At 38.4% G+C, this 19,020-nt stretch overlaps 1 protein-coding gene across 2 annotated transcripts in view; it reads left to right on the top strand.

The window, feature by feature from the left end:
- XPOT (exportin for tRNA) overlaps positions 1 to 19,020 on the top strand; it is a 46,317-nt gene that overhangs the window by 3,860 nt on the left and 23,437 nt on the right. For both annotated transcript variants that reach the window (XM_063693848.1, XM_019039171.3), the window contains exons 2-15: positions 1,130 to 1,263; positions 6,053 to 6,135; positions 7,843 to 7,899; positions 9,187 to 9,256; positions 10,148 to 10,366; positions 11,338 to 11,522; positions 11,621 to 11,789; positions 12,502 to 12,738; positions 14,268 to 14,306; positions 14,445 to 14,507; positions 15,865 to 15,989; positions 16,303 to 16,447; positions 16,603 to 16,722; positions 17,080 to 17,174. In XM_063693848.1, coding sequence (XP_063549918.1) covers positions 1,204 to 1,263; positions 6,053 to 6,135; positions 7,843 to 7,899; positions 9,187 to 9,256; positions 10,148 to 10,366; positions 11,338 to 11,522; positions 11,621 to 11,789; positions 12,502 to 12,738; positions 14,268 to 14,306; positions 14,445 to 14,507; positions 15,865 to 15,989; positions 16,303 to 16,447; positions 16,603 to 16,722; positions 17,080 to 17,174 — 1,667 coding nt within the window. In that variant the 5' untranslated portion in view covers positions 1,130 to 1,203. The remainder of the gene's footprint in view (positions 1 to 1,129; positions 1,264 to 6,052; positions 6,136 to 7,842; positions 7,900 to 9,186; positions 9,257 to 10,147; positions 10,367 to 11,337; positions 11,523 to 11,620; positions 11,790 to 12,501; positions 12,739 to 14,267; positions 14,307 to 14,444; positions 14,508 to 15,864; positions 15,990 to 16,302; positions 16,448 to 16,602; positions 16,723 to 17,079; positions 17,175 to 19,020) is intronic.

The raw sequence follows: 19,020 nt of genomic DNA, 5'->3' as shown, positions 1-19,020 counted from the left end.
CCTGGCTGATTTTTGTCTTTTTAGTAGAAACAGGGTTTCACCGTATTGGTCAGGCTGGCTTGAACTCCTGACCTTGAGTGATATGCGCACCTCGGCCTCCCAAAGTTCTCAGATTACCGGTATGAGCCACTGTGCCTGGCTGGTTTGTGGGTTTTTGTATCTACTATTGAAAAACTTTTTTTTTTTGAAATTTTTAGAATTGGCTGGCAAGACCAGAGATCTGTAAAATGCAAAACTAAGTCCATTGCTCAAAAGCTAAATGACTGGTTTTTCATTATCCTGTTCCTTTCATTAGACTTCTGTCGTAGTACTTAGTAAACACTCCAAAGGATATTGAACTCTGAGGTCAGCCATTCTAATGTTTTAAAGAAGGTTTGTGATATTTGTATCTGGAAGTAGACAAATTATTATAATTACTGTAATAGTCTGCATTTGTCATTTTTATACTTAACTGCAGTTGCACAATTGCATTTTTAAGTACTAGAGATAAGTAAAACACTGCATAAATTAGGTACTTCTACTATTTAAAGTAGAAAATGATTACTTTCTATACCTTATTAAGAAGATCTTGAAGACTAAGAAAGCTTGAGGACCTTAATGGCATACTTTAAGATTTTTAGGGGCCAGGCGGGGTGGCTCATGCCTGTAATCACAGCACTTTGGGAGGCCAAGGCGGGCGGATCACGAGGTCAGGAGATCAAGACCATCCTGGCTAACACGGTGAAACCCTGTCTGTACTAAAAATACAAAAAATTAGCCCAGCACAGTGGCGGGCGCCTGTAGTCCCAGCTACTCGGGAGGGTGAGGCAGGAGAATGGCGTGAACCTGGGACACAGAGCTTGCAGTGAACTGATACGGTGCCACTGCACTCCAGCCTGGGCGACAGAGTGAGACTCCATCTCAAAAAAAAAAAACAGATTTTTAGGAATTACACATTAGTGGAGTAGTTAGCAGAGCCCATTTTTCTGAGAATTAGGCTCTAACTTTTAGTTGTAATTTAGATAAGTTCCAAAATAAGTTTTTAAACGTTTAAGCTTCTTTGCATGATTTTATCCATTTACGTTATTCAGGATAAGCATCTATTTGTTTATCAAGTAATATTTTCTTTCAACTTTGTTTTTTGTGGCAGATGTTTATAAATTCTTCTGTGGGATCAGAGGGCACGCCTATTACAACCAGAAAACTCCAAGTATAACAGCGAGGATGGATGAACAGGCTCTATTAGGGCTAAATCCAAATGCTGATTCAGACTTTAGACAAAGGGTAAGTTACTCTGCTGAATCATTTTTTAATCATGTCACCACAGATTGGCATTAGAGGACTTGAATAAAAATGCACCTGGCAAAAGTTTACTTTGGGTAGAAATGAACAGAAACAAAAAAATTTGAGGTATTTGAATATATTTTGAATATAGAAACAGTGAGTGTTGTGATTTATTTTCTGTTTACTTGGCCAAACAAAAGTATTAAAATCTCATATGATTCAAGGCAGATCTTTATGCAACATCAGTCATTATTTCTAATTATTTAAAAATTGTAATGCAAAGGATTCGTTTAAGAGACTTTCCATAGCAGCAGACATGTGTATTTTATTTTCTCTTTGCTTGGCTTGATCTATACAAGCTGTTTTAACACTTACCTTAATGATTTTTTTTTTATTTTAATTTTTTTCTAGAGATAGGGTTTCACCATCTTGCCCAGGCTGGTCTCGAACTCCTGAGCTCAAGCGATCTGCCCACCTCAGTCTCCTAAAATGCTAGGATTATAGGCATGAGCCACCCTGCCCGGCCACATTAGTGATATTTAACTTTCTTGTTATTTGGTCTAGGCAGACATAAATAAGCAGTTATGATAGGTTATGTCTTAAGTAAAATGGTTACATGACAAGAATCCATTATAAAGTGCTGGGATAGTTGGATAAATGTAAACAATTAAATATAATGTAGCCTACAACTATAATCATGACTATAGCTGAATGATAGAAAAATATAAAGAATGAGCCTATAATTAATTTTTTTAAAGACGTGGGCATTCGGAACTATAGGGTAAGTGGAAAGGAAAGAGGCATTTTCTTTTTACTTTTCATAGCAAAGAATACTTTTTATAAATGAGCTAAATGAGGTTAACAATCTCACTAAAAATTATAGCAGTTTTTATTCTTATTTTAAGAAAAAAACCTTTTAAAGCAGTAAAAAACAATCCCAACTAGTTTCTAATACAGTACCATGTGCATGTCTGCTACTAAATAAGTAACGAGCCCTTCAGATACAGGAAAATAATAGGAATTGAGATTTAAGTTTCTGGCTAATTACAAGATACCTATCAAACAAGTTAGGACATCAAAAGACATTTAAAATCCATGTATTCTGTGTGTAAACAAATCTTTCTTGTCATAGGGTTTTATGCTACCTACCTTCAAACATAGTTGAAGTATCATAGATCTTTACCTTTAGTCTAGCTTGGTATTGCATGCTTGTAATTAAAAGCCTTTGACTGTATGTTTAGTTATTAAATGGCCTTTACTGTTATTTTTATGTGCCTCTTGAAATCTTTCATTTCTTAAGTTCCAGCATCCAATTTTTGGATGAAAGAGGCATTTCCTTTGCCTCTTAAGTTCCAGCATCCAATTTTTTAAAATGTGCCATGGTTTCTTTTTCAGAAAATTAAAACCAATACATTATTAGTGGTTTTAATACAGAAGCTCTGCTTTTTGTCGATAAAAATGGGTTCTGTCACATATGTGTTTTAAGCATCCAGGTCCAGGCATAATTCAGTATCCATTTAGCCAATCTGAATAACAATTTATTAGGATGAAAGGGAAGAAATCTTAAAGTGAATTCTGAAAGCCCTTTTGTTGCAGTTCGGGAGTAGTGGAAACTTAATTCAGTTTGGTGGTGAGAAGAATGACTGTCTGCCAACCCCAATTGCTCAGTTGTCTATCTGTAATTCTGTTTTTTACATGGGCAATAAAAGTTGAACTGACTCTTGTCACATAGAGTCAATCAACCATTAGAAAAAAGGTATGGGGTAGGACTAGGTGGTGAAAGCTAGGACTTGTTTGTCAGTGTTGTAGAATTTTGTTTTTTTAATTGTTAGTAATGCATAGATTCAGAATACAAAGGCTTTGTTTAAAAACTAAAAACTTCCAGGTTATCTCTCCTCTCCTTCCCCTCACCCCTGCCCCGCCCCCCGCCCTTTTTTTTTTGAGACAGAGTCTCACTCTGTTGCCCAGCCTGGAGTGGAATGGCACCATCTTGGCTCACAGCAACCTCCAACTCCCGGGTTCAAGAGATTCTCCTGCCTCAGCTGGGATTAGAGTAGCTAGGATTAGAAGCACACACCACCACGCCTAGCTAATTTCTGTATGTTTGGTGGAGACGGGGTTTCACCATGTTGGTCAGGCTGGTCTCGAACTCCTGACCTTGTGATCTCCCCGCCTCAGCCTCCCAAAGTGCTGGGATTACAGGCATGACTCACCGCACCCAGCCTCCTCCTTTTTAAAAAATAAAACACTCGTCTTTGGCTTAAAAGCTGTTATTATTTAAAGAAAATGGTATGTCATGACATTTCTAGCAGCTGAAACCACCTCTCCCCTCTTTTGTAAGTGAAATATTAGGTGGTAATGCAACATACATAATTAACTTCTACCTTGTCCTCTGGCCTCTGAGTTATTCCTAAAGAATACCCTATGTTTCATGGACTGCTGTTAGAAACAACTAAGCTAGTACTATCTTTTATAGCTGCCTGTGCTCTTATAGTCTTAACTTCTAAAGAGAGACATTATTTACTCTGGGCTGTTTTCCAATACCAACAACCAACTCTGTTGATTTCTGTGGACACCAACTGGGTGTCCTACAAATCAATTCAATTCTGACACTACCAGGATTAGCATCACATCCCACAAGTTATGGGCTCGGTCTTACAAACCGCCCCCACTTAAGACACTAACTGAGTCCAGAACCTCTCATATTTCTGATGATGGAGTAGCCTACAGAACTTAGAAAAACAGTTGACTTTCTTGTGCTGATGAAGGATCCACCTCATGAGCAGCCGCATGGAAGCGATGCATAGGGCAAAGTATAGGGGAAGGGGCACAGAGCTCTTGTGCCCTCTCTAGGAACACCACCCTCTCAGCATCTCGATGTGTTTGCCAACCTGGAAGTTCAAGAGTTTTTATAGAGCTGAATCTTGAGTCCTTTCTCGCCTTCCCAGAGGTTGGTGGTTAGGGCTAAAAGTTTCAACACTCTAATCAATTGATCTTTCTGGTAACCAGCTGTATCCTGAGGCTATCTAGGGTTCCCACACCAAGTTACCTCATTAACATAAACTCTGTTGACCCCGAAGTCTCTAGTGATCCTTCCACCTTAGCCTCCCAAGTAGTTGGGACTGTAGGTGCACGTCACTACTTCTGGCTAATTTTTAAATTTTTTGTAGAGACAGGGTCCCACTATGTTGCCCAGGCTAGCCTTGAACTGCTGGCCTCAAGTGATCTTCCGGCTTCAAGTGATCTTCCCACCTTGGCCCCCCAGAGTGTTGGGATTATAGGTGTGAACTGCTGTGCCTGGCCCAAAGGACTCATTATAAATAGCAAAAGACGGTCCTGTCGCTCAGGAAATTTTCCAAGAGTTTTAAGAGCTCTGAGCCAGCAACTGGCTGCAAAGCCCAAATGTATTTTTTCGTTATACCACATATTTAATATTATATTTGGTGATCTTCACCTAATCACCTTCGTTTACCTGGTCTTCTGTCAGTGGGAGCAGCCATTGAGACCATGTATGAAAACCCATTCCCTCATTCATACAGTTACATAGTATAGGAAACTATCACCTAAATATAAATACAGTGGCTTTGATCTGTAACCCAAAGAAAAAAATAACTTTACACCTCGATGACCCAGTGTGTGTGTATATATTTATAGGTACATATGCACATAAATAACTAAAACAAGTTACAGAAAGTAATATTCTTGCTAGGGTACAGTACAGAATATCTAATATTCTCTATTTCATTTTTAAAAATTATTGTTCAGGACCCATAAACTGATTTCATCACTAGTGGGAGACACCACCGTTTTAAAAATATTTACCAATTGAAATTAGGTTTCTCTAAGGCTAATGTTTCTTTTACCTCATGTCAGCTTTTGTTTCATACATAATTGCTGTCAAATCATCTAGCAGTGTTTCCAGTTGATGTGCAATTTTCTTGTCTATTGGAGATACTTGTCACAAGATGTTCACTACTATTTGTCCATTGCCATGTGTGAAACCTGCATCTGGTGCAACATGCTGATGGGAAGAGTGCCTGAAGTAACTCCCATTTTCCCAACAGTTTGGTAGAGAGCGTATGGACTTGGTGCTGCATCCATTCTAGAGTACTCTTGCTCCTTGTTGGCACTGTTACTTGTGATTACGAGGCCCTGAATTCATAAACTTAGAGATAAAAAACTTCCTCGAGCTTTGACCTTTTCAGTTACTTAATATTTTTCAAAATTCATATCATGCACTTGTACTCCAATTTTAATCTCTTTAGGGAACTTACATGATATAATTAAAGACTTGAAATACTCTCCTGTGTAACAGTAGATCAGATAAGGTACACACTATGTTTTATCTTTTATAATCACCGCTTTAATAGCAGATGTGCTATTAAATAGGAAAAGTGCCCTTCACATGCCATTTTATAATTGCATATTATAAAATGATCACACCCTTAACTGATCCTCTGCAATTTCTCAGTAGTATGGCACTTGACAAAGCACTTGCTCTCATTCTTCATAATAACCCCATGAAGGCTGCGGGGCATTTTTGTGTTGTTGCTGCTGTAAGAAAACAGGTTTGATTATCTAACTGATGAAATTTATATTTATTTAACCTATTTTTAGGAATGACCCCAAGTTGCATATATTCAGAAGCCTGCATTTAATGTTTTAGCTGTTTTTCTATTAAGTTTACTGATTTGTTATAGGTTTGCAACTCTCAGAATATTTTCTTTATATTAGCAGGGCATTGAGATTGTTTATTCTAAATGCATTTTTTTGTTTTGCAATCTTATAGGCCCTGGCCTATTTCGAGCAGTTAAAGATTTCCCCAGATGCCTGGCAGGTGTGTGCAGAAGCTCTAGCCCAGAGGACATACAGGTAATTAAAAACAAAATTTGCATGACAATTTAAATTTCTGTGGACATGACAGGACTGTGAAATTTACCTGTATTTGGAAAGTGTTTTCATAAAAACATTTTATGACTTTTTTTTTTTTTTGCAAAGCCATTAACATATAGTCATTCCATGTAGAAATGAGAAAAGTAGTAAACCCAGTTTGGCCATTTCAGAATTAACTTTTCAGTAAAACCATCCTTTGGTATATATTGTGTACCTGTCACCAGATCCCAGCTGGAATAAAGTGCAGTAAAAACTTCCTTATCTTATGATTGAGAGTGATAACTGCTTTCCTAAAACGTTGGTAAAGACGGTGATTGTAAATGATATATATCTTAATTTTTAAAATTATTTATTTATTTTATTATTATTATTATTTTTTTCTTGAGATGGAGTCTCGCTTTGTCGCCCAGGCTGAAGTGCAGTGGCGCAATCTAGGCTCACTGCAAGCTTCGCCTCCTGGGTTCTCGCCATTCTCCTGCCTCAGCCTCCTGAGTAGCTGGGACTACAGGCACCCACCACCATGCCCGGCTAATTTTTTTGTATTTCTTTTTGGTGGAGACAGGGTTTCACTGTGTTGGCCAGGATGGTCTCAATCTCCTGACCTTGTGATCCGCCCGTCTCGGCCTTCCAAAGTGCTGGGATTACAGGCGTGAGCCACCGCACCCGGCCTATATCTTAATTTTTAATTTTAGCTTAAGGTATATAATCATTCGGTGACCAATCTTTTAATATTGGACCACAGTCTTTATCTTTGTATACTAACTAGCATTCACTTTATTCGTAGGTTGGTCACACCTGTAACCCATCCTCTACAATTTCTAGCATGGGTCTCTGTACAATGAGTGATGATCCATAGATTTTTAAGATATTTGTCCCCGCCTCTCAAGTCTTCTGGTTATATAGGCCATGTCAAATATGTACAAGATTTTTTCCTTCTGCAGTGTGGCTTTCTATGAAATCTTTCTAAAGCATTCAACTAACTTTTTACAGAAATAGGAACTCTCTTATACTCACTTCATTGGCATATTGTTGGTCTCTAGAGGATCTTTGTCAGTGTTCATAGCTGGCTAACTGCAACTCTGCCACTCCCCTAGAAAGACAGTTGGAAGTGGGTAATTGGTGTGTTGACTTTTGCCCCCATCTTATATAAGCAAGGGTACCATATTTGTGATTTAGTGTCCTGTATGAAACTTTGAAGCTGGACTGACAATCCATATGGCCCTGCTTGTTTTGGATTTGGCTACAATAGAACTACTGGGGTTGAATTTTAAGCAGGACTTGGACGACCATCTCTGCTTTCACTCAGACTCTGGCTGTTCTGCCATTTGTCATTTTACACCTAACCTGTTATTGTAAAATGAAGGGACTGTTCCAGGAATCTTAATATCTGGAATTTAGGGGGATGGTTTGCTGCTTACAAAGCATTGTATTCAAGGTGCATCTTAATATTTTGGTTATTTTGCTTGTCAGATTTAATGGAAATTTTAAATATTGTGTAATATTTAGAGTTCTCATAGCTTTTTAAGTAAATGGATTTTAACGTCATAAAATGAGACCAGTAAGTATGAAACAAGCCAAAGGTCTAGTTTGAGAAACTTCTGCTGTATTACTCATTACTATTTTGCCTTTGATTTGTTTTCCTCAGTTCATGTTCTGCTTATCTCATTTTCTTTTTTTCTTTTTCAGTGATGATCATGTGAAGTTTTTCTGCTTTCAAGTACTGGAACATCAAGTTAAATACAAGTAAGGCTTTTCTTACTGTTTTGACTCAGATTTGCGGGGAGAGGTCATTTTTTTAATTTAATGTTTTTCTTCCATAAGGAAACCATAATACAGGTTGTAAATTCACAGTGTATATGTTATATCCAGGTTATAGATACGTTTTGATGTACCCCAAAGTGTTTTAAAAGTTCTGAGTTGGCCAGGTGCAGTGGCTCTCGCCTGTAATCCGAGCACTTTGGGAGGCTGAGGCCTGTAGATCACTTGAAGTCAGGAGTTTGAGACTAACCAGCCTGGCCAACATGGTGAAACCCCGTCTCTACAAAAAATACAGAAACTAGTCAGATGTGGTGGCATGCACCTGTAATCCCAGCTACTCAGGAGACTGAGGCACGAGAATTGCTTGAACCTGGGAGGCGGAGGTTGCAGTGAGCCGGGGTCACACCACTGCACTCCAGACTGGGTGACAGCGAGACTCCGTCTCAAAAATAAAAAAAGTGCTGAGTTTGTTGGTTACACATAAAAATCCAAGGCTGGGCGCAGTGGCTCATGCCTATGATCTCAGCACTAAGGGAGGCCAAGACAAGAGGATCGTTTGAGCTCAGGAGTTTGAGACCAGCCTAGGCAACATAGTGAGACCTCATCTCTACAAAAATTTTTTTAAAAAATTAGCCAGGCATGATTGCGCCCTTCTGTATTCCCAGCTACTGGGGAAGCTGAGGCCAGGAGGTTGAGGCTCCAGTGAGCCATGATGGTGCCACTGCACTTCAGCCTGGGCAATACAGCAAGACCTTGTCTCAAAAAAAAAAAAAAGAAAATCCAGACATTTCACAGAAAAATCTAGATTTCCAGCTTTTCTGGAAAAGTCAGAATATCTGGTAACACCAGGCCTGTTTTTCTACATGACAACTCTCTCTTAGAGTTAAGTAGCTGCATGGGCACTTGTATTCAGAATCTCTGACTTACTAATTAAGCAAAATAACAAATCACTACTGAGAGGATTCCTAGTTCACCTATTGGTTTATTCTGTAGATCACAGACCACAAAACATTTTCATTCGAAAAATTGTGTAGCCATCATTTGTTTCAATGTGAACAGAATCACAAATTAAAGATTGATATTGATGCCCTACCTGCCACTCTTGTCCTTATCTTTAAAGCAATGATGAGTGGCATTATCAGTTTATGTTAGGGAACTTCAGATAATTGAGAGCTATACAAAATTTCCCTTTCAAATATATGAGGCTGTTATTTTTTACAACCATAGACACCAAATATAGCCATTATTCTTTTTCTTCTCTATTTTGAACAGATACTCAGAACTAACCACTGTTCAACAACAGCTAATTAGGGAGACGCTCATATCATGGCTGCAAGCTCAGGTAAAATCATAATTTCATTCAGTACCTCAAATTATTAGATATTTAAACTTATTTTTTGCAAGAGTTTGGAACTTTACCTCAAAGATTTTCATCAGTGTTCCTCCATTTGATTTCATAGCTTTTTTAAAAGGTGCTGGTTTTAAAGATCATGGAAGTGGGAGTTTAGCAATAATTTAATATTATATCAATGACTGAAATGGTCATAGTTTCCATGACACATTGTGGAAACTTTGGTTTTAAAATGTAGTTGTTTTTAACTACTTGACAAACGCTGCTTTCTGTTTGGCTCTTAAAGGTGAGCCCTCCTGGACAGCCTCTCCACCAGAGCCCTTTATAAAGGTCCAGTTGAGTTCTTTTCAGTTAATTTTAGCTAATCTTAACACATAAAGCAGTTGTGTAGCTAGAGTTTTTATTTTCCTTAAAGAGCAAGTAGAGGAAATTTTTTTTTTCTTCTTAGAAGAAATTATAGGAACTATTAAAACTCTGCACATGAAACTTTTCTGTCAAAGTGTAAGAATGAGGAATAATCATTACAGCCTTTAATGGTTCATTTAATTGTTCTTCATCTGGTCAATCACTTAAATACTTTTGATAATTTTGATAATCATAATTATCAAGATAATTTTGATAATCATAATTATCAAGATAATTTTGATAATCATAATTATCAAGATAATTTTGATAATCATAATTATCAAGATAATTTTGATTATCATAATTATCAAGATAATTTTGATTATCATAATTATCAAGATAATTTTGAAGAGTATTTGTTGCATAGTTTATCTGGGCCATGTTGACATTTGATGAAGCTTTGCCTTTTAATAAGACAACTGGTGTTTCTGGGTCTTTTCAATTTACATTTAATTTTATGGACTGTTTCTCTGTCAGATGCTGAATCCCCAACCAGAGAAGACCTTTATACGAAATAAAGCCGCCCAAGTCTTCGCCTTGCTTTTTGTTACAGAGTATCTCACTAAGTGGCCCAAGTTTTTTTTTGACATTCTCTCAGTAGTGGACCTAAATCCAAGGGGAGTAGATCTCTACCTGCGAATTCTCATGGCTATTGATTCAGAGTTGGTGGATCGTGATGTGGTGCATACATCAGAGGCAAGTAACTAACCATGAATTTTTTATATTTAATGTAAGTTTTGTAGGTGATAATGGGCACATAATAAAAAGAGCAGGAAAGTTTTCTTTCTTGAGGTAAACTTTCTTAAGTTATATAATTATAAATTTACCTGATGTTTTGGATTTTATTTTATGAAGGAACTCAAACTTGGTTATTTTTTTTCCAGAGGTATATTGAAATTAAAGTATTACGTTACATTTTTTATTTTTTTACTTTTTTGAGACGGCGTCTTGCTCTGTTCTCCAGGCTGGAGTGCAGTGGCGCAGTCTTGGCTCACTGCAACCTCCGCCTCCTGGGTTCAAGCGATTCTCCCACCTCAGCCTCCCTAGTAGCTGGGATTATAGGCACATGCCACCACGCCTGGCTAATTTTTGTATTTTTTGTAGAGATTGGGTTTCGCCAGGCTGTACTCGAACTCGTGACTTCAGGTGATCCGCCCGCCTTGCCCTTCCAAAGTGCGGGGATTACAGGCATGAGCCACTGCGCCCAGCCTAAATTTTTTTTAACTAGGCAAATACTGTAGTGACATACACTAGTTGATTTTCTTTTATGAATCTGTTGAGAAAGGTAGTCTCAATTTAATACTGCTATATAGTCCTGAGCAAGGAAGAAGCATTGCTTAGGAGTTGTCAGTGTTGCTACTTCTGTATTCTTCATCACATAGTGTAAGTACTATGTTACTATATTGAGAAATAACTTAAAATATGCTTAAGATTTCTAAGCAATGCTTTTTATAGTTTGTATTTACTAAGAAATTAACTCTGACACTGAGGAGTAGAACAGAAAGAGGAAATACAAAGAATCACAGGATATGATCTTAGAGCTGGTAAATAGGAAATACTGGTAGGGAATGTGTTAACAAGTCTGAAAGTTTACTCTGCAAGTATATTCAGATATCAAACATTATTTTGAAGGTAATCTACTTTGCATTTGGCGTTTTGTATTTTAGGAGGCTCGTAGGAATACTCTCATAAAAGATACCATGAGGGAACAGTGCATTCCAAATCTGGTGGAATCGTGGTACCAAATATTACAAAATTATCAGTTTACTAATTCTGAAGTGACGTGTCAGTGCCTTGAAGTAGTTGGGGCTTATGTCTCTTGGATAGACTTATCCCTTATAGCCAATGATAGGTAAGTATGCCTATTATTTTTATAGTATAAACTTGTAAAATACAGTATCTAAAACTCATGACTTTGAAAATGTTACAATTTTATTGTCCCATTACCAGGTTTATAAATATGCTGCTAGGTCATATGTCAATAGAAGTTCTACGGGAAGAAGCATGTGACTGTTTATTTGAAGTTGTAAATAAAGGAATGGACCCTGTTGATAAAATGAAACTAGTGGAATCTTTGTGTCAAGTATTACAGTCTGCTGGGTTTTTCAGCATTGACCAGGTTGGTAAATTTATATAAAACATTGTATGTAAAGTTGTTAGAACAAACTGGGATAGGTACTAAGTTAAATATAATAATAGCTTTTTTTCTTCTAAATGCTATAAACTCCCCTTGAGATTATAATATAAACCACTGCGTCTAGCCAAAATGTTCTCAGTAGCATTCTCCTTGGAGAATGGGTTATACCAGTTCTTAAACCTGAAAGCCTGTAATTGCACATTTCTCACAAACTCTCAGGAGATGCTGACACAACTTGTTCATAGTGGAATTGAGATTTTTTGTTTTGTTTTGTTTTTTGAGATGGAGTCTCACTCTGTTGCCCAGGCTGGAGTGCAGTGGCACAGTCTCGGCTCACTGCAACCTCCGCCTCCCGGGTTCAAGTGATTCTCCTGTCTCAGCCTTCCGAGTAGCTGAGATTACAGGCGCATGCCACTACACCCGGCAAATTTTTTACCTTTTGGTAGAGACGGGGTTTCACCATGTTGGCCAGGCTTGTCTTGAACTCTTGACCTCAGGTAATCCACCCACTTCGGCCTTCCAGAGTGCTGGGATTATAGGCATAAGCCACCGTGCCCAGCCTGGAATTGTTAAATATATGACGTCATTTTAAAATTGAATCCTGTAATTAGCACTTGATTCATATTAAAGCTCAGTTTTTCCTCTTAGCTTGGGCAGGCAGTTTTAAACAGAGATGTGTCTTGATTGCTTATAGGAAGAAGATGTTGACTTCCTGGCCAGATTTTCTAAGTTGGTAAATGGAATGGGACAGTCATTGATAGTTAGTTGGAGTAAATTAATTAAGAATGGGGATATTAAGAATGCTCAAGAGGCACTACAAGCTATTGAAACAAAAGTGGCACTGATGTTGCAGCTACTAATTCATGAGGATGATGATATTTCTTCTAATATTATTGGATTTTGTTACGATTATCTTCATATTTTGAAACAGGTAAGTTTTTGTTTTATTCTTTTTGCTCAATACATAATACAAAGGAGCCATGGAGAAGTGGAAAATATGGAAAAATTAAAAATGAGAAAATACCCATAATTCTACTACTTAAAGATATTTACTGTTAAATACTAATGTATTTCCATCTTAAAAAAAAAAGAATTGGCCAGAAAATAGTTTCAGGTTCTAAATTCAGTAGACTAACCAGCTTCAGAGGTAGTTATAGGTTTAGGGTTTTTTTTTATTTTGAACCTGTCTTTATTTGTGAATACAGTTGAAATTTTCATAAGCATGGTTTGTTATTTTAATTTACATATACATCATTCATTTCTCATAAACAATTTTTTTTTTCTTTTTTGAGACGGAGTTTTGCTGTTGTTGCCCAGGCTGGAGTGCAATGGCGTGATCTCAGCTCACCACAACCTCCACCTCCCAGGTTCAAGCGATTTTCCGGCCTCAACCTCCCAAGTACCTGGGATTACAGGCATGCACCACCACATCCAGCTGGTTTTGTACTTTTAGTAGACAGGGTTTCTCCATGTTGGTCAGGCTGGTCTTGAACTCCCTACCTCAGGTGATCTGCCCACCACAGCCTCCCAAAGTGCTGGGATTACAGGTGTGAGCCACCACGCCCGGCAACAATTTTTTACAATTAAAGTTTCCCCCACTTCCAGAAAGAACTTGTAGGTGGTGTTAGTCTCCATATTATAGCATTTAGCAATTAAAATAATTAGTAACTTATCAATATGACATTAGATGGAAGCCATTTCTGTATATTTACTTTGAATTAATTGAGTCAAGTCAAACTTAAAATACGTTCCCAAATGACTTTAGTTTCTGTTTTATTGTAGTAAACATAACATGTATCTTTATTTATACTTTAAGAAATTTTATGCATTGTGGAAAGGTATGATCACTATTGGTAATTCTATTGTATATCTCTTAATGGTTTTGTAGGCTTGTTTTGCTTTGTTTAAAAACCTTTGCAGAATATGTTGTAGGTGTCTTTGTCTACATGTCAAGTTACTTACTAGAAGTGGCATTACTTGATCTTAGGTTAGGTATATTTTAAATATAGGCAGCTGCTGCTAAACTGCCCTCCAAAAAAGTTGTGTGCATGTTTTCAAAGATCTTAATTGATTAGAGGCCAGGCATAATGGCTGTCACCTGTAATCCCAGCACTTGGTAAGGCTGAGGTGGGAGGATTGTTTGAGGCCAGGAGTTTGAGACCAGCCTGGGCAACATAGGAAGACTCCATTTCTATAAATAATAAAAAGAAAACTAGCCAAGTATGGTGGCACATGCCTGTGGTCCCAGCTAACTTGGGAGGGTGAGGTGGGAGGATCTCTTGAGCCAGGGAGTTGGGGGTTGCAGTAAGCCATGACTGCGCCACTGCACTCCAGCCTGGGCAACAGAGCAAGACCTTGTCTCAAAAAAAAAAAAACCAGGTCTTAATTGATTCGAAAAATGTTCTGATATACAGGTATAACTTTAGAAAACCTAATAAGTTATTGCTTACTTTTTAACAGCTTACAGTGCTCTCGGATCAGCAAAAAGCTAATGTAGAGGTAATTGACTTTATGCTTCTTTTAAACCAATGATAGATTTTTAGTCTGTAATTTGCCTTGAAATGTAGCTTAATTTCAAATTATATCAAATTAGAAGGAGACTGACAAAAACTCTTTTATTCTCAATTTTATTCTTAGGCAATCATGTTGGCCGTTATGAAAAAATTGACTTACGATGAAGAATATAACTTTGAAAATGAGGTAAGAATTTTTTTTTGTTGAGGAGAAAGGAGTTTTAATTTTATTATTATATCAAATTAATATTTCAAGTTCTTATTGTTTTGGGGCCCTTTAAAACATGAAGTTCTTGAAAAATTAGTCTGTTTATATTGACACCAACTTTGGGTGAAATTAATAGAAGCCTCTTAATCCTTCCTTTTTGATATTTTATCCATTAACAACCACCCCCCCCCCTCCTTTTTTTTTTGCTTTGAGACAGAGTCTCACTCTGTCACCCAGGCTGGAGTGCAGTGGTGCCATCTCAGCTCACTGCATCCTCTGCCTCCTGGGTTCAAGTGATTCTTGTGCCTCAGCCACCTTAGTAGCTGGGATTACAGGCATGTGCCACCATGCCCGGCTAATTCTTGTATTTTTAGTAGAGACGGGGTTTCACCATGTTGGCCAAGTTGGTCTTGAACTCCTGGCCTCAAGTGATCTGCCTGCCTCAGCCTCCCAAAGTGTTGGGATTATAGGTGTGAGCCACTGCACCTGTCCCATTAACAGCCCTTTTACAAATACTCTGTAGCACTGAACATAGTAAAATATTGATAATATTATTGGTGATCATATTTCACTTTATATTTTGTAAGAATGATGAACTCCAGTCACAAGCCTGTATTGGCAGAGTGGAAATGAGGCGCTCTAGACTTGTTCCAGTTAAAGGTCTTTTTCAAGATTGTGAGTGGGTCAGCTTCCCATCAAACAAGGGCCATTGGTGCTTTCTAGGTATTCAGTCATGGTATTTGCTGCTAAGCTTTGTTCTAAAGTGTTGTATTCCCCCACCTCAGGCATTCAAAAACTTAGGGTTGTAAAAGGATAATAGTGGTGCTGACCAACACACTGCGCACCTGGGATGTGCCAGGCTCCTAAGATTGAATATCTCCAGTTATACCATATTATTACCACTTTTTACAGTGGATATTGACTTACAAGAATAAATAAGGTGCAAAGAATTCAAAGCCCATTCTAGTGCTAGAGTATTGTCTTTAACCTTTTTAGACTATTTCTGGCTCTAGGCTTTTGAGGTCTACGGCTTTGTGCAGAAATACTTATTTGTGAGCTGGAGGGAAGAAGTTATTAAGCATAATAAGTTTTTCTATATAAATAGTGACAAAAATAAAAGTACGAAATGTGTAAATGCGGAAAAATACAGGAGAACTGGATATTTACATGAATTTTAAGGTCTTTTAAGTTTTTAATCTTTATTATTATACTTTAAGTTTTGGGGTACCTGTGCAGAACGTGCAGGTTTGTTACATAGGTATACATGTGCCATGGTGGTTTGCTGCACCGATCAACCCATAAGTTTTTTGAATGAGGATTTTAACCTGTATCATAGGGTGAAGATGAAGCCATGTTTGTAGAATATAGAAAACAACTGAAGTTACTGTTGGACAGGCTTGCTCAAGTTTCACCAGAGTTACTACTGGCCTCTGTTCGCAGAGTTTTTAGTTCTACACTGCAGTAAGTTTGTCATTACTTTTGTAACAAGCCTACTTCTTTCTTTTGCTCTTTGATATGGGTCAAAATAAATGATTCATATGACTTATTAATCCATGTTACTTATTGAGATCTTATGTGTATCTCTGGAAACAATGCACTTGTCTTCTTGATTTATCTTGATCCTTTCTACCTTTGTGATATATTGCCTGGGAAAGTTAACAATTGCTATGACTTTTTAATAATTAAAAAGGCTTTTGTTGGTGTTTTACCTGTGCATAATTTGCTGTATGAAAAATTTATCTTTAAATCTCACTGACATATTATACCTTGGTAGGAATTGGCAGACTACACGGTTTATGGAAGTTGAAGTAGCAATAAGATTGCTGTATATGTTGGCAGAAGCTCTTCCAGTATCTCATGGTGCTCACTTCTCAGGTGATGTTTCAAAAGCTAGTGCTTTGCAGGATATGATGCGAACTGTAAGTATACTGAAGATAATTTTGACCATAAATTTCTGTTTTCAGTATAAGCTAATGGGAGTTCCTTAATTGTTAGAGCTTAGTATATGTTAATACCGGGGCATTTTGATGTTGCAATAAATAAGAAGAGGTTTCCTAACTTTTTCCTGATCTAGCTGGTAACATCAGGAGTCAGTTCCTATCAGCATACATCTGTGACGCTGGAGTTCTTCGAAACTGTTGTTAGATATGAAAAGTTTTTCACAGTTGAACCTCAGCACATTCCATGTGTACTAGTAAGTACTCTGGATTTTTGTTACTTTCCATGGGTTTCAGCTAATGACTTGATAGTATAGTATTGTATTTTTCTGTCTATAACTTTTCTCAGAATCAAAACCTCTCAGAAATGCTTGGCACACACTGAAAGTAACCCCTCCTCCATTTCTTTTAAATGGATAGTTTGTGCCCAATTAGTCAACTAAAACAAGTTCTCAAGGGACTGTTTGTGTGTAGTTTAGAATTACTTGTATATTCCTAGTCCCTGCCTTTTAGGAGCTAAGAAGTAAAATTTGGTGTGAACAAAAATGTAGCAGGACAATATCAACAAAACCCTTGAAAAAATGCAGAAATAGTAAAAGTGTCTCCTTCTTTAGATGGCTTTCTTAGATCACAGAGGTCTGCGGCATTCCAGTGCAAAAGTTCGGAGCAGGACGGCTTACCTGTTTTCTAGATTTGTCAAATCTCTCAAGTAAGTATAAAATTGCAGCTATTATGTTTAGTTATTTTTTAAGTTACTGGATGGATGTAAAACAATAGTAAAGACATGGAATCAACCTAGGTGCCCATCAGTGGTGGATTAGATAAAGAAAATGTAGGCCAGGTATGGTGGCTCATGCCTATAATCCCAACACTCTGGGAGGCCGATCACAAGGTCAGTAGTTGGAGACCAGCCTGGCCAACATGGTGAAACCCCATCTCTACTAAAGATACAAAAAATTAGCTAGGCGTGGTGGCGGGTTCCTGTAATCCCAGCTACTCAGGAGGCTGAGGCAGGAGAATCGCTTGAACCTGGGAGGTGGAGGTTGCAGTGAGCCAAGATCACACTCCAGCCTGGGTGACAGGGTGAGACTCAGTCTCAAAAAAAAAAAAAAAGAAAGAAAAAGAAAATGTAGTACACATACATCATGAAATACTAAACAGCCATAACAAAGAACAAAATCATGTCCTTTACAGCAACATGGATGCAGCTGGAGGCCTTTAATCTAAGCAAATTAATGCAGAAACAAAAAAACAAATGCCACATGTTCTCACTTATAAGTGAGAGCTGAATCTTGGGTACACACAGATATGAAGCTGGGAACGAAAGACACTTGGGACTCCAAAATGAGGGAGTGGGGCAAGTGCTGAAAAACTTCCTGTTGGGTACTGTGTTCAATATCTGGGCAATGGGATTGGATCAATAGAAGCGCAAACCTCAGCATCCCATGATACACCCGTGTAACAAACCTCCATATGTACCCCCTGAATTTAAAATGAAGATGGAGGCCTGGCGCGGTGGCCCACGCCTGTAATCCCAGCACTTTGGGAGGCTGAGGCGGGTGGATCACCTAAGATCAGGAGTTTGAGACTAGCCTGGCCAACATGATGAAACCCGGTCTTTACTAAAAATACAGAAAATTAGCCGGGCGTGGTTGTGGGCACCTGTAATCCCAGCTAACAGAAGGCTGAGGCAGCTTCTGGAGGAGGCTGAGGCAGGAGAATCACTTGAACCCGGGAGGCAGAATTTGCAGTGAGCAGAGATCTTGCCATTGCACTCCAGCCTGGGTGACAAGAGTGAAACTCTGTCTCAAAAAAATAAAATGAAGATGGAAATAAAAAAAAAGTAGACATATAAATTATTTTCCAAGAGCCTATGGTAGATTTGGTTCTTCCTGTTCAAGTCAAGTCATGCTTTGTCAGGTCAGGTAGATGTACCCCCGACCTTTTTTTTTTTTTTTTTTGAGACGGATTTTCGTTCTTGTTGCCCAGGCTGGAGTACAGTGGCATGATCTTGACTCACTGCAACCCCTGCCTCCTGGATTGAAGCGATTCTCCTGCCTCAGCCTACCGAGTAGCCAGGATTACAGGTGTCCATCACCACACCCGGCTAATTTTTTGTATTTTTAGTAGAGATGGGGCTTCACCATGTTGGTCAGGCTGGTCTTGAACTCCTGACCTGAGATGATCCACCCTCTTCAGCCTCCCAAAGTGCTGGTATTACAGGCATGAGCCACCACGCCCAGCCCCCGTTTTATGTTGCCACTTCCTTTCCTGCTCATCAGCCAAGTACTTAGTTCAATAGTAAAAGTTTTCATTGTTTTTTGTTGTTATTTTTTTGAGACGGGGTCTCATGCTGTGGCCTAGGCTGGAGTATAGTGGCTGGATCCCAGTTCACTGCAACCTCAACCTCCTCAGGCTCAGGTGATCTTCCCACCTCAGCCCCCTGAGCACCTGGGACTACAGGCGTGTGACGATGGCCGGCTAATTTTTGTATTTTTTGTAGAATCCGTCTCACCACATTGCCCAGCCTGGTCTCAAATTCTTCAGCTCAGTCT

Source organism: Gorilla gorilla, chromosome 10, assembly GCF_029281585.2.
Source record: "Gorilla gorilla gorilla isolate KB3781 chromosome 10, NHGRI_mGorGor1-v2.1_pri, whole genome shotgun sequence".
In the NCBI taxonomy this organism is placed as follows: domain Eukaryota; kingdom Metazoa; phylum Chordata; class Mammalia; order Primates; family Hominidae; genus Gorilla; species Gorilla gorilla.
Note: the sequence above shows the minus strand (reverse complement) of the source record. Positions and strands in the feature narration are given on the sequence as shown.